At 35.5% G+C, this 13,871-nt stretch overlaps 1 protein-coding gene across 3 annotated transcripts in view; it reads right to left on the bottom strand.

The window, feature by feature from the left end:
• The window catches only part of ULK4 (unc-51 like kinase 4), a 241,264-nt gene that overhangs the window by 44,256 nt on the left and 183,137 nt on the right, over positions 1-13,871 (bottom strand). For all 3 annotated transcript variants that reach the window (XM_042806318.1, XM_042806319.1, XM_042806320.1), the window contains one exon: positions 11,366-11,551. In XM_042806318.1, coding sequence (XP_042662252.1) covers positions 11,366-11,551 — 186 coding nt within the window. The remainder of the gene's footprint in view (positions 1-11,365; positions 11,552-13,871) is intronic.

Below are 13,871 nucleotides of genomic sequence, written 5' to 3'. Positions count from 1 at the left end.
TTCATTTAAAAGGAAAAAAAAAAAAGTTTCAAGAAAAAAATCAGGAGCATCTAGTTCAGAAACTGAGCGAAGAGTCAAAAACATATAAGTAGAGGTGAAAATGCCAAGTAAAAGACAAGTCAAGAAAAGGATCCTAAAAAATATAATGGTGAAGATGATATAGAGATCAGAAGAGTCTATAAAATCATTCATTATTAAATAACATCACCTTCAAAACGTAATATATATTCCATCTTGGAACTACAATTACATGAATAAATTGCATGAGCATCTCTCTGATGTCATCAGAGCTCCTCAGTGGAGAAACAGTCCACTCAGGCAATCCTGAGGGCATATTATTTAAGACTTTCAATGACAGCTGTAATTTGCTTTTCAGCAATAAGAATTTTCCTCACCAAAGAAATATAGCTATATTAGCAGCGTCAGGGCCACACATAACTGACTGATATATGGGGCACAAATTACTATTAGACATCTTATGGTTATGGACTTTGAAAATATTGTGTGCCATTTTGTGATTATACCCCCATCTATAGTGCAAATACATAAAATGTACTAATGGTTTAAAATGACAAAAGGGGGCCCTGATCTTTATAAACACAGCTTTCTTTTATGCTTTATGTAAACCTGTTATTTTGTCACATATGCTAAAAATTACTTTTTATAGTATTTAAATACTAGTAGTACTCTGAAAAAAAAAGTAGCAGTATGAAAATGTGTGAATATACTAATTTCCATGGGAATTATTCAATTGTAAAAGATTAATGTGTTTTCGTTTTTAACTCTGATCTGCTCTGTGTAGACCTTTGCTCTAATGACAATAAGCAACACACAGCAACTCACTGAGGGGTCATAGTTAAAATTTTATCTGACTAAATGCTGCTTTACCACTAAGCTCTGCAGAGCTTTTCTGCCCAGCACTCAGGACCAGCAGCTCCCTTGGGAAATCCTGCCTTTATACCTTCCCCTCAAGCCCACTGCAGGGCAAACCTTGCCTGGGGGACGTGCAGAGAGCCCTGCGCTGGCCCTCCCCTGGAAACACTGGCCTCTTGCATGAAAAGCCATAAAGGAAGCACTCAGTCAGAATGAGCACAAGGTATTATACCTCAATTCTTCTTTTTTTCAGTGACAAAATGGGACAATAGTAAATTGCAGATACTAATAATGTAAGTTGCTTAAATTATTAGTCTGTTGGACTCCACTGTTTAGTATACATACCTCCCATCAGATATATATACACCTCACAACATGTATACATGGCAGAATTCTATACACACATTTTGTTTAGCACTTAGGGGCACATTTTGATATAAATTATCTTTTTCTGATGCAAATCTAATATGCGATAAGTTTATTCATTACAATTATCAAGTATTTACAGCATAAAGATCAGGTTTTCATCCACAAGGTACAATATTATGCACTATGGAACATAACATTTTAACTTTTCAACATATACTGGAGTTACGCTCTACAACACTTCTCTGGCAACTAAGTACACCAGTATATTTTCTTAAAAACAAAATTTAAATGATTGAAGCTATCTGGTACTATAAAATTAGATGCATCTGTTGATCCATTTTTAAATGAACACTACATATTTCTGAAAGAACTACTTTTTTATTGCTATTAAAGTATTTAGGTAATCATCTGCTTTTGACAAGACTGAGGATTGTGTGTCAACTTCATTGCTCTTAAAACACCCCCTGAACTCTCTGAAAAAGCAAGCTGTATAAGCAGAGTAGAGCTGGTATGCAAATTATGAGATATTCTTATGCTGCATCATATGAACTCATCAACTAGGCATTGCATCCCAGAGAAAGCATCTGCTGTGTGAAATTTAGGACAGTAATTCACAGCCCATAGAACACTGCATCCCCACAAATTACATTTGTTATAAATTTATAATGATGTTCATATAAAAACATTACATTTTAATAGTTTAAAGAAGTGACAGCACTGGGCACTTTATAAATGTTTAACTAGTAGAGTCTTCATAATTTAAAACATGGAGGTTTCATCACTGAAGATGCTAGACTGAATCACTGTTTGAACTTGGGGAGGTCGGTCAGTTACTACAAAAATCTACTGAAAGCTTAACCTCAGTGCACACAAATGATATTTTTGAAAATAACCTTGTTTCAGAACACTGGTATGAATCATGGAGTCATCTGAAATTGTGCAGCACTGTGTTCATAAAGCCTGGATATGGCTATCATTGCCAGGGATGAGTATGTGAGCATGGGCCCTCTTTTGGGGAATTTTAAAAGCATACACTTATTGTTAATGAATACATCAACCAAGCATTAGATGCATGACATATCCAGGGGCAAACTTTAAGTGTTTTGTTTTCTTTCATTGTATGTATGTTCTGGCTGCTGCTTCTAAAATAATTTTCATCTTTGATCTTTCCAACAATCTCTAATTCCTGAAACACTGCCTGCATTTTACTTCATATTGCTTGGTCTCAGTATCACAATCACCATACTTTTGATGTACCTATGTCATATTTTCACTCATGACTTCCGTCTGACAGACAACCCATATCTAAAATATCCTATCAGCCTATTTGTCTCCTTTGCCTACTTCACATGCCTCAGAGTCCCTCATCCTCACAGCTTGATGGCCTTCTTCTACAATATACCCCTTTAAGCACTCCAACTATAGTTCCTGTTTATCTGCATCCACACACTGGCTATTAAATCAAGCTCTGTGTGACCTGCAGATTTGCTCATGGCAACATTTTTGAAAACACCAGCTTCTCAGCAGTGCTCCAGACTTACAAGACAATGATAGTTAAAATTTTACGTACACGCTGAAATGTAACAGACTATTTTACCCCCAGTAAACTTGTCAGCAAGGAGTCTGAGTTCAAGAGAATAGATGTAAGAAAACAGGGAGGTTTTTTTGAAGGGTTTGCAATATGAGTTTATGAGTCACAGTAAACCTGGTTTCTATGTGTACCTGTATCTCAGCTTCAATATGCGCAACCAAAATCTTTCAAACCTCTTTTAGTTTCTGGTAATGGCCTCACATGAAGACTAAGGAAATTTAAATACTCCTGTGACCATAAGAAATTAAATTTGGAACAAAATTAAGATACATTTGTATCAATAATCAGGAACAACTAGTTAAATACACATTCCTGCTTGCACAGGACTGACCATTGCCTAGGGATTTGTTTTATCCAGGATGGTTATCTCTGTGTCAAATTATTTCCTATTGGGGAGAATCACTTTCTGGCAATTCCTTGATCTTATTTTGAATACAGGAAAAAAGTGGGATAGTTCTCTGGAGCAAGAAATTACTTTTTACTGTGCTTGCATTGAGCTTATCACAATGAGGTCCCAGTCTACAGGCACTAATGCAATTCAGTTATAACAATAACGAAAGCAGCAACTACTGCACATACACTCCCATTAATGCTACAAAACTTGGAAATGTGTGCTACCTGGTATTAACGCTCAAGCTGAGAAAATAGTTTAAATAATTGAATCCTATTTGATTGGTGTTGATAGATCCTTTTAAGCAAAACATTGTTGATATTTACTACTCCTTACCTGAGGACCATGAAATATTTCGCAAACTTTAAACATCACAGTAGCATATTAGGTTAGGTGAGCAATATTAAACATAAAGCTGCTAGGACAAGGCAGAAAGCAGTCGAAGTAGGAGCTATTCAGCTGTATATTAGAAAGTTGTCAGCATCAAGCAAACACTAAAGAAAAATGAAGGAAAGCCATTAAAATAGGGCTCTGAACTTCTGGGTTAGGAGTGCAAGAGCTCTATATATGATTTGCTAGCAAAGCAAGTGTTTGTCTATGTGGTAGAAATACCAGATGAAGGACTATGTGCTCTCTTTGATATGGAAAAAGCACTTTACAGTCACAGTAAAAACACTGATAGCAAATTAGTCGTTGCAGAGGTGTAAATGTATAAAACAAAACAGGACCTCTGGATTAAGATAACCATGGATATTCCAGACATACCGCCAGCAGCAAGAAGGTGGGACCCAAATCATATCAAAAGTTAGAAGTCCCAGTAAATATTTTCCTAATCAAAAGCTTCCAAGCTATACAATCTTCTATATAACCCCCCAAATAGTAAGTTAATTGCATAAAAAGTTTCTCACCATCTGAATTTATGTATCACTACTTAATGTTCTGATTTTACCACAGGTTATATGAAACCCAGTATTTATAAGAGAACAGACTTTTAGACTCCAGTGATCAGCTGACACAAACACAAATCTCAGCTTAGATCCAACTAAAATAAAATTTGAATTCTCACATTCATTAATAATTTCTTGACACTGAGTTAAGAATACGGCAAATCACATACAAAAAGAAAATACGCTGTGATTACCATTATACATACACAGGAATACAAACTCTACCATATAAAGTGAATTAGAGCAAGTATAGTCAGAGAAGTACAAAATTCACACAGCAGAAGAGGATTCCGATGCAGTCAGAAATAAGTGATCCTATAAGCCTGGACAGTCTTATTGAGATTTAAATATTTGCCTTTTCTATGAGAAGAAACAAACAGAACATTCCTGTACCATATAGTGCTTTGGGTCAAAAAATAGCAAACTTTTCTGCAATCTAGTATCAGCCACAGAACTTCTGGACAAGATCAAAAGTGACAAGATAGGGGAAGATAAGAATCCCAGGTACTGCATTGGTGACTGAGACTTACCCATGGATACTTGTTCTGTTTCATTTCATAAGACAGAAGTATAAATACTGGAAAAAAAATCCACCAGTATATAACTTCAGAAAGCTGCACTTAAGAATTCTGGCCAACTGAAAAGATGGATATTGTAAAATTCAAATAAGTAAATGAAAAGGAAGGCTAATCAGAAACAGAAAAGGCCTATTAAAATTCTTTCAGTGCTCTAACCAAGTGTGTAAATCTAAATACCAACATATTCTTCCCTCTCCTCCAGTAGAAACCGTAGGACGCAAATGTCAAAAAAAAAAAAGACTATCAAGGACAGGGCTAACATATTGTACTACTACTCAGCATCCTGAAAACACTCCGTGAGTTACACAAAGTATAAATGAGCCTGAAGTTAGCCCTTCACAAGCCACATAAGCCAGGCACAGAGGTAATAAATATGCACATGCCTCTAAGGTGAAACAATATCTAACCATTTCAGATTAAAAATGAAAATTCTCATCAGACCTATACAGTGAATATTTGTGTCCTGGATTTCAACACACAGAATGTAATTAGTCAACCTAAGATTAACTATGTATACTACTATAAAGAATGCCATGGGATCTCAAATGATAATCAACTACGGTATCCCTCTCACATCCTGATAGCCTACATATGGCTAGACACATAAATAACACTTTCACACAGTACTTTTTTAAAAGTGCTTTCTGAAAAACTATGTTATTTTTAGTATCAAGTAAATAATTATGAACTAAATAATCCATATTTTAGGACTTAGTATTGCTCGTAGAATGTCTGAGAGAAAATGGGAATATTATTAAGTTTTGATCACACTTTCATTGACTAAATGTCATCCTTCTTAGTACTACTGAAATTACTTTATTAAGCTTAAAAAAATCTTCCATCAGTTTAATGATGAAAGTACAACATTCCATTTCTGTGAGAATTTGGTAGAGCCCATATGATATTACCAACTGAACACAAAGTTTGAAATACAGCTTAAGTGAGATTAAAAAAAAAAAAAAAATAATCCAAATTACTCCGATAAATTAATCAATATTGGCTCAATTCTCCATTCAGTAAACAACAAGGCACAGCAAAAGGACTGTGCTGCAAGAGAAGCATGCCCACCAAATGTTGAATTTCTTTAAATTACACTGTACTAGCTCTATTTAAATCACTGTTTAATTGTTGCTTAAATTGTATTAGAGTAGCTACGATTATCTGCATTCAGCTACTGAGTAATTCAAACCAGTTTTTCTTAACTCTTGTAAACTCTATACATTGCTTCTTGACCAACGGCAACGGCCTGGCCCAGCAATTCCTGCTCGCAAATATCCCTGCTGACTGTTAATATTCATCACGGACATCGTAACTTTTTTTTTTTTAATTATTAAAAGGAGCATCATTGGATTGTATTTCAGTCAAACCATATGCAAAATTCGAAAAGCTATGCTTAAAAGCTTGCTTTGCAACTAGATTAGAACGCGGAGGCGGCGTCGAGCCCCTCGCCCCTGGGGCCGGGGCGGCTGCCCCAGGCCGCTGCCCTCCCAGGTGCCATGGTGGAACGTGGCCAAGCAACAGCGGTGCCGGGGGCTGCCCCATCTCTCCTCTCTGGAAGCTCTCTCCAATTTCATTAAAACCCTAAAGCAGAGGCCTGTCCGAGTGTGCAAACAGAGGGAGCTTTCCCCACACGGCGGGAAGAGTGAAGAGGCACTATCCTTCCCACGTATTTGCCTCAAAGCATTTTGAGAAACCTGTCCTGTTTTATGATCTGCATGATGAGTAGCTGCTTCTTCTTGAGGAGGATCTTAAGCTGTTTGTGTCTAATGAAATGCTTCATCCTACCCAAGGACATCATTCTATTAGACTGAAGCCGACAAAATGGATGGTCTATAAAGAAGGGATGCAAGCTTGGATGACAACTTGAAAATAAGAGATTAACACTAATGAAGGATAGAAATATGAGAGTCATTGGGATTTTTAAAAGATGTGTAATTTAAGGAAAACACATGTAACAACCTGTGTGAAAACACATATGCATTTATAACAAGTATACCTATACATGTCAGCAACCCGCGAGTGTTGTATTCAGTCTAACAAGCTTCTCTGTTATAAAATTATTCCTTAGAGCAATGGAATATTATGGATTACTGTAGCAATTAATGAAATTAATTAAAGGTATGCTTAAAAGATTCAGATTAGGAGAAAGATGCATAAGGATTTTTTCTCCAGCTAATTGAGATTATTTGAGTGCTATGCTCTCTCAGCAGGAGATACACCAACAGGTTCCTGCAGCTTTTTAAGACTATGGGAAAGCAGACTCTGCTGGGAATTGCTGCACAAGCACCTCCTTGTGGCACTGAACCCTCTGAGCTGAATCCGTAAAAGGGATGCTATGAAATCTCTTGGAATTTTGCTTCACCTTCTTTGAGGGATGCTCCCTGTAGATGTACTTGTGGGAATCTATTGAGGAGCAGATCACCAGCAAGAAGTTCGACTTACAGAGGGATTGCAGAACTGCTACCCTAAATCAAACACTTGTGCTACTTGGACTGTGTATCTTTCCAAGCTCTAAATATCTTTCCTCATAATGTATGATCAGTGATTAATATAATGAGGACTTAATCTAGGAACTATCACAGTAAAAACACATAAATATATTTTAATATACAAATGGAGAAATGTAAATTCAAGAGATGTGAACTCAGCACATCTCTGTATAGAATTCAGGATGATATAATTACTAATCTACATGACAGAAATACTTAGGGACACATGACTTGAATGATATTTTAGACACAGTGACCAGTGTGGTTCCCCAGGGTTTGGTTCACTGGAAACAGGGTGGTAAATCTACACAGCGATGGCGCTGCTGTGGCCCAAACTGGCAGGGAAAGCAAAGTAGCGTTCCATAGCCCTACAATTAAATTAATGAAAGTTATGGACCTTTGCCACAGCTCAAGTGTTGTCATTCTAGCCTTAACATCTTTACTACGCAGCCTAGTACAATTTGAGAAATCCTTATATGTATTCCCACAAGGGTATATGACACACAGATGACATCCTAGATGTTTTAGTTGCTCACAAATAAAGGATGAACAACTTTTTGACGGTTATGATATGTAAATTAGTGAAAATTAGGTTCCATAAAGAAAATCAGAAGAAAAAAAAAGTGTGATTTAAGCAGAATCAAATATACTTTCTGACAAGTACTTGAGGTAAAGGTCACAAAACAAAAGTTCACTCTCCACAGTGAGTGCAGAATTGTATGTTAAAGCCTGACACTCATTTTTCTCAAAGGAACTTTTCCTTATTACTAGATATAATAATAATAAAAAAAAGAGTCTGCTCTTGTTTTAAAAGCTGAAACATTGTATTTGTGAGTACCCAGATGTAATCCCATAGTGATTATGTGTCTGGTGGAAAAATATTGGCTAGTTCTACAAAAATTATGGTGATAATCACATGCCTTCACATTACATACTAGATGATAAATTGAGATGGCAGGTAGATTGTTTACCTCTGGAGAAAAAGAGAAATTAGAAACTTCTCAGTGAAGTAGGCAAAAACTGAACCATCTGCTTCACAAATCAAAATTTCTTCTACTTCACAAAGAAATATTTTAGTCTATATTTACTGGACTGCAGTAAGATGCACTATAACTTCACAGAAGAGATGAAGTGGTAAGATAGTAATTTCCACAAAGGATGGCAGGAGAGGCTTCCAGAACTGAAAAACAGGACAAGGTTACTCTCTTGACATCACTGAATGGTTACACAAATGCTGCTAAAAAAGGTGAAGAATATCTGAATAGCAGTATTGTCTAACCCAAAATGAAGCAACCAGAAAAAGAGTTAGTAAAAGGGCTGAAGGGGGGGGGGAAGAAAAAAAAAAATCCCAATCCGTGTTTCTTTGATTCAATAATTTTATTCCATTTCTGTCCATTATATCAATGCCACCGAGAGAACATTCTTGTAAAAGACTGGTTAACCTGGGCTTGGCAGAGTCAAAAGCTTTGAAAGCTAAGAGGTGATTATAAAAAAAAAAGAAGAAACAGAAAGAAGACAGTCGATGCTGCCTCTTTAAAGCTTTTAAATGATCCTTACACAGTTATGAAAGTTAGCTCAAAGCATATTTTTTCTGGTTTTCACTCCTAATGATTTCCTTTTACAGCAAAATAAAGCCTGTAAAAGGGCTGTTCATGGTGGTTCCATTAGTAAGTCTGTACAAAGATACATTTTTTGGTCTCAGTGTGGCCTATATCATTATTTCTGTTTAATAAATGAATGCAACTAAATTGCAGTGCAAAAATCAGTGAAGAAAGTGTTGCAGGAAGTTTCTGTTGCCCTGCAGTCAATTTACTGGTCAAAGTTGACAATGACCGTTTAAAAAAGCCCAAACTCAAACCAAATGTCCAACTTTATCCAAAAAAATCCCTCCATCCATTGGAGATAAAATCCAATGAATGTTTATTAATAAATTAAAACAACACATAGAACTAAGTTTCCATTTCATGAAGGTAAGGTCATCTTGTACATCAACAAATTCTCTGACATGCTTTAAACTGAAGACTGAAATTGAGACACCTCTATTCATTGGCTTACTGGAGTCATATGAAACACTTGGACAAAGATTAACTAGTCATACTGCTTTGCCTTTTCCTTATTTCCAGAAATACATGCTATAAAGGCATCTATAGCACAAACACATTTAATTATTTTTGTACATTCCTGTTTTATGTTAGCAATATCTGTGCCTGTAACAACAAAGTTAACCACAGATTGGAAGGATGCTCTGTACAAGCACTGATTGGCAAGAATGGAAACTGGTGCACTTAATGATCCCTCTATTAAAATATTGCTCAGATATTAAAAAAACACTGCTCTAGGCTTCAAAATTCAGCATGAACAGCTGATGTGGACTGAATCCTTCTTAAATAGATATGATTACATTTCAATATCTTTTGTGATTATGACAATTTTGACAAGATAATCACCTCCTCTGAACAGGACTTTTTAAGGTTTAGAGGAATAATGTAAGATTTACTAAATAATCTGTCAAATTATCTATGAAATGTGCTTTCAAAAGAAATCCTATGATCTCATTAAAATAATTACAAAAAGAATCTATGCCTCTTATTATAAATAACAAGTACCAGTATCACTGGTACACAAATGAGAGCTCTAATAGTACAGGAATTTGCAAGATTCAAAAGGTGATGGCATAGTTTTGTTCTCTTAAGATAGTCAACAGAAGTTTCTGTGTTAAATATCCCGGACGCTAGGTCAACTTTTGAACCATAGTCTTCAAAATGGAGAGAAAGCAAACAAGTCTGTAGCTATGTTAAAATTAAATAATCTAGATAGGTATAGTCCAGCCTCGTTTCGCTTTCCCTTTCTCACATTTTGTTCTCTCTTTTCTCTTACTGCTTTCAGGGAAAAGCAGAAGTCACTTCTACACAGCACTACAATTACACTGAGAGAGAAGCACAGGTACAAGCAAAAATCAATAGGAAGTGTCTTTAAAAAAATCTTTACTAGAATTCTCTTTCCAGGAGGAGCATGAGAAAATAAGGGAGTGAAACCTTAGATGATGTCAAGAATGAGAGAAATTATGAGTTTTAAACATCATATAATTTTTAATTTTATATATTCATGCTTCTTTTAGGGAAAGACAGGACTGAGCAAAACTGGGAAGAAGGATATGCATTTACTTTCCTGTGATGTAAATACAGTAGGCAGGAGAAAGAGGACAGGAATAGCTCTGAAAGCTCTACAGAAGAGTTGCTTCCTCTTAACTCCTGCTGCCACTGATTATGGCCTTACCCTAGTTGTGAGCACTGTGCTTGCAAAATTCTAGTGTCTTCTGCCTCTTACACTGGAGAAGTTACCTTCTTTTAATCGAAAACTCCTACTCTTGAAGAGTAAAGGGTGAATTAATCAACCAATGCAGGGTAACAATGCAGGCAAAGCTTCAGACACTCCAAGATAAAAACCATAGTATTAACTGAGAAAATTTTACAGATACGGAAGGTTTTCCAGCTAACCAACTCGAAAGACACAATGCTGCTGTCATGCCACCATGTCAGAGCATGACAGAACTGCAACCCCTACTCGTCAATAACATCATCAGACTAAGCCTCTGCACAACTCCCGCTGATTGGCATTCTACATTAAACCACTCCAGCAGAAGTGGTCCCTATTACTCAGTGAGAATGAGGAGTCAACAGTCTATGTACAAACCTATTTCAAGTACAAAATGGTATTTTATTTACCATGAAATCAAGCACTGTGTTTCTGAACAGCTATTGAATGCTACAAGGTTAGTTCTTCTAGAAGGCATTCAGAAAATTGTTCCAATACTTCATAAAGCTTAAGTACTAAACAATATTTAAATAACATGAGTTATTTAAATAGCTGAACAATTAACTGAAATATAAAAAATCCAACAATCATTTTGAAAGAGGTTTTAAGCATTTTAAAGTTTAAGGTTATAAGGCTATCTTCTCCAGAGAAGTTAACTGAAATTTAAAGACATGAAATTTAACTTCACATATTTATGTTTTCAAAATTCTTTTATACTCTTTTTCACTTTAAGAGGGAAAAAACAGCCAAAAAACCAGCCAGTGATATAAAAGAAACACAAGGACTTTTAAAATGTTTAGAAGCCAACTCACCAGTCTCTTCACAATTCTCAACAGAAGCTTCAGTTGTCGTGTATCTTTTTTGGACTTCAGTACTTCAGCAAAGCTGTCCATGTTTTCTGGAGACATACTCTCCTGACTGTTTCCTCCATACAGCTGAACCAGCAACGATAAGCACTGTGAGGCGCTCACAAATATTTCAGTATCTTCACTGGGAAGCTAAAAATGAACAAACAAAAATCAAATTCCAATTTCAGAAAAATTGTATATTACTGGGGATTTGGAAGAGTATAAACATTTGCATTGTGCCAGGAAAGAATAATTTCTAGCTAACTGACTCAAAATTTCACTAAACTAAGCTTAATAAAGTCATAAAAATATAATTAAAATATATCTGTTCTTAAGCAGCAGTGTAACAATGTCTCCGCTATGATTCTATCAAATAGCCTATCTATAGAAGCATCATAAAAGCACTGAAAATGCTGCTCCCAACTCTGTTATCTTCAGACAGTATATTTTGCTTTAAATAGAAGTAATAATAGCAGAAAGTATCATTATAGCCATAATGTCTAATCTTCTACATAATTGCACACCATAAAACTTCATCTAATTATTTCTAAATCAAGGCTATGGCTTCTGGTTGAGGTAGAGCACAGGCTACCTAGCTATTTAATGGATTTTAAGTAGTCACATTAGGAGGTACATTTTGCAGATTTTAAATATTCTCCTGAATTCCAGTTTTTCTGCACTCCTTTGAAGACACTGGAGCAGGCCCTAGAAATGGGATAGAAAAAAATATTTTCTGGGAAACAAAATTATGGAAAATAAGTGGGGCATGGATAATAATCATCTTTAAATGAGCTTCTGATAGTACGAGACTGCTGTCAAAATTATTTATATGTTTCTTGAAAGTACAATCTAGAAATAGTAAGTAGAGATGTTATACTATGCTTATATTTGGCACTGTGGGAACAACAACAGGAATGCAATGTCTAGTGTTAATGCAGACAGTTCATGAAAGCTAGTGAAAAAAATCATAGCGGTTTCTTGGGAACAGGCAAGAGGATGACAGATTGGAAAACATAGTGGCAAGGGACTAAAGGAATTCAATGTCTACAGTTTATCAAAGGGAGGGTTAAAGGGCACTTGATCATAATCTTTCAGTTACATGTGAGAAAAAGCATATTGAGGACAGGTTGATTCCTTTACCTGAAAAAGCACTGGTAAGAGACAATAGCTCAAAACTTTAGATAAAGCAATTCAGACCAGAAGGAAGATAATATTTTGATTTCACTTTTTCTTTCTTTCCTTCTTTAATAAGAGTGATTAATCACTGAAACAACTTTCTTTGAACAAAGACAGATTCTCCATTGCAGGCAATTTATATATCTCAAAAATATTTTTTTTTTTCTAAAAAAATAACAAATCCATTTACTATAGTGAGGAATTAATTTAGAAAACTCCTATGTCTTGTGTTATATAAGATCCTACACTAAATTATCACAATAGACTTTTCTCGCCTTACAATCTATGAACTGAACAAAATATACCAGTGGTGGTCTTGACCAATAAGGTATAGAAGTGTAAATACTTCTCATCACTCCTACTCAGTTCTTCGATTCCAAAAGTACTATTTAAATACAAAGAAGCTAGATTGAAGCACAGTTAACAGGCTATCCTTATTGACAATAAAAAGGAAACTATATAATCTGTCCAACCACCTATATAATATGCCCAACCATTTCAGTAATGATTACTTATGTAATCTGCAATCCCAAATTTTTTCAGTTTAAGGAAAACCCATACAGTTACTTTAAAGCAATCTGTGAATATATCATCAGACGTATACTCCTCAAATGTTCAAGCAGCCATTCCCCAGGGATCTGCATGCAAATACAATCCTGTTTTCCATTAGCTTCATAGAGCTGGCTGTTTAAAACAGGCTGAACTGAGATGTAAGCTCTGAATACATAGCCCCAAGACATATCACACTGTATTTGACCTAATGCTATGCAAGTGACAGGACCACAGCAGCTATTTCTTCCACAGTTTTGCTATATGGTTTCTCTTAATTTGAATCTAAATGCCACCTATTTGATTGTTTCCTTTCCAACATCCAGAATTAGCTAATAACATCATCAACATAAATAGCAAGGTTAAAAAGGAGGAAAAGCTACAAATAGTAACAAGCTTTATAACTCTTTTTATATCTTCAATCCTTACCGAGTGAAAAAAAAAATCCACTGATCTCACTCAGGGCTTTGAGTCGAGTTGCATTTCCTTCGTTGAAAAAAAAAAAGTTATTGGACAAAGGAAAGAAAAATTAAACTACTTTAATGTGTATCTCTCATCCCTTTTAAAAGCAGCACTCTAACTTACAGTTTGTTAATAGATCAGTGCAGACAGGTATATAGTTCACTCCCTGAAAAAAAAAAAAATCACAGTACAAGAACTATGGTCAATTTTCAAATGTTGTTTTTCAGCTAACTAAAAATAAAAGCTAAAAAATCAGTGAACATTTGGACAGATACATCCTTGC

Source organism: Tyto alba, unplaced genomic scaffold, assembly GCF_018691265.1.
Source record: "Tyto alba isolate M040663 unplaced genomic scaffold, T.alba_DEE_v4.0 Super-Scaffold_46, whole genome shotgun sequence".
NCBI lineage: Eukaryota > Metazoa > Chordata > Aves > Strigiformes > Tytonidae > Tyto > Tyto alba.
This window is presented reverse-complemented; position numbering and strand designations above follow the sequence as displayed.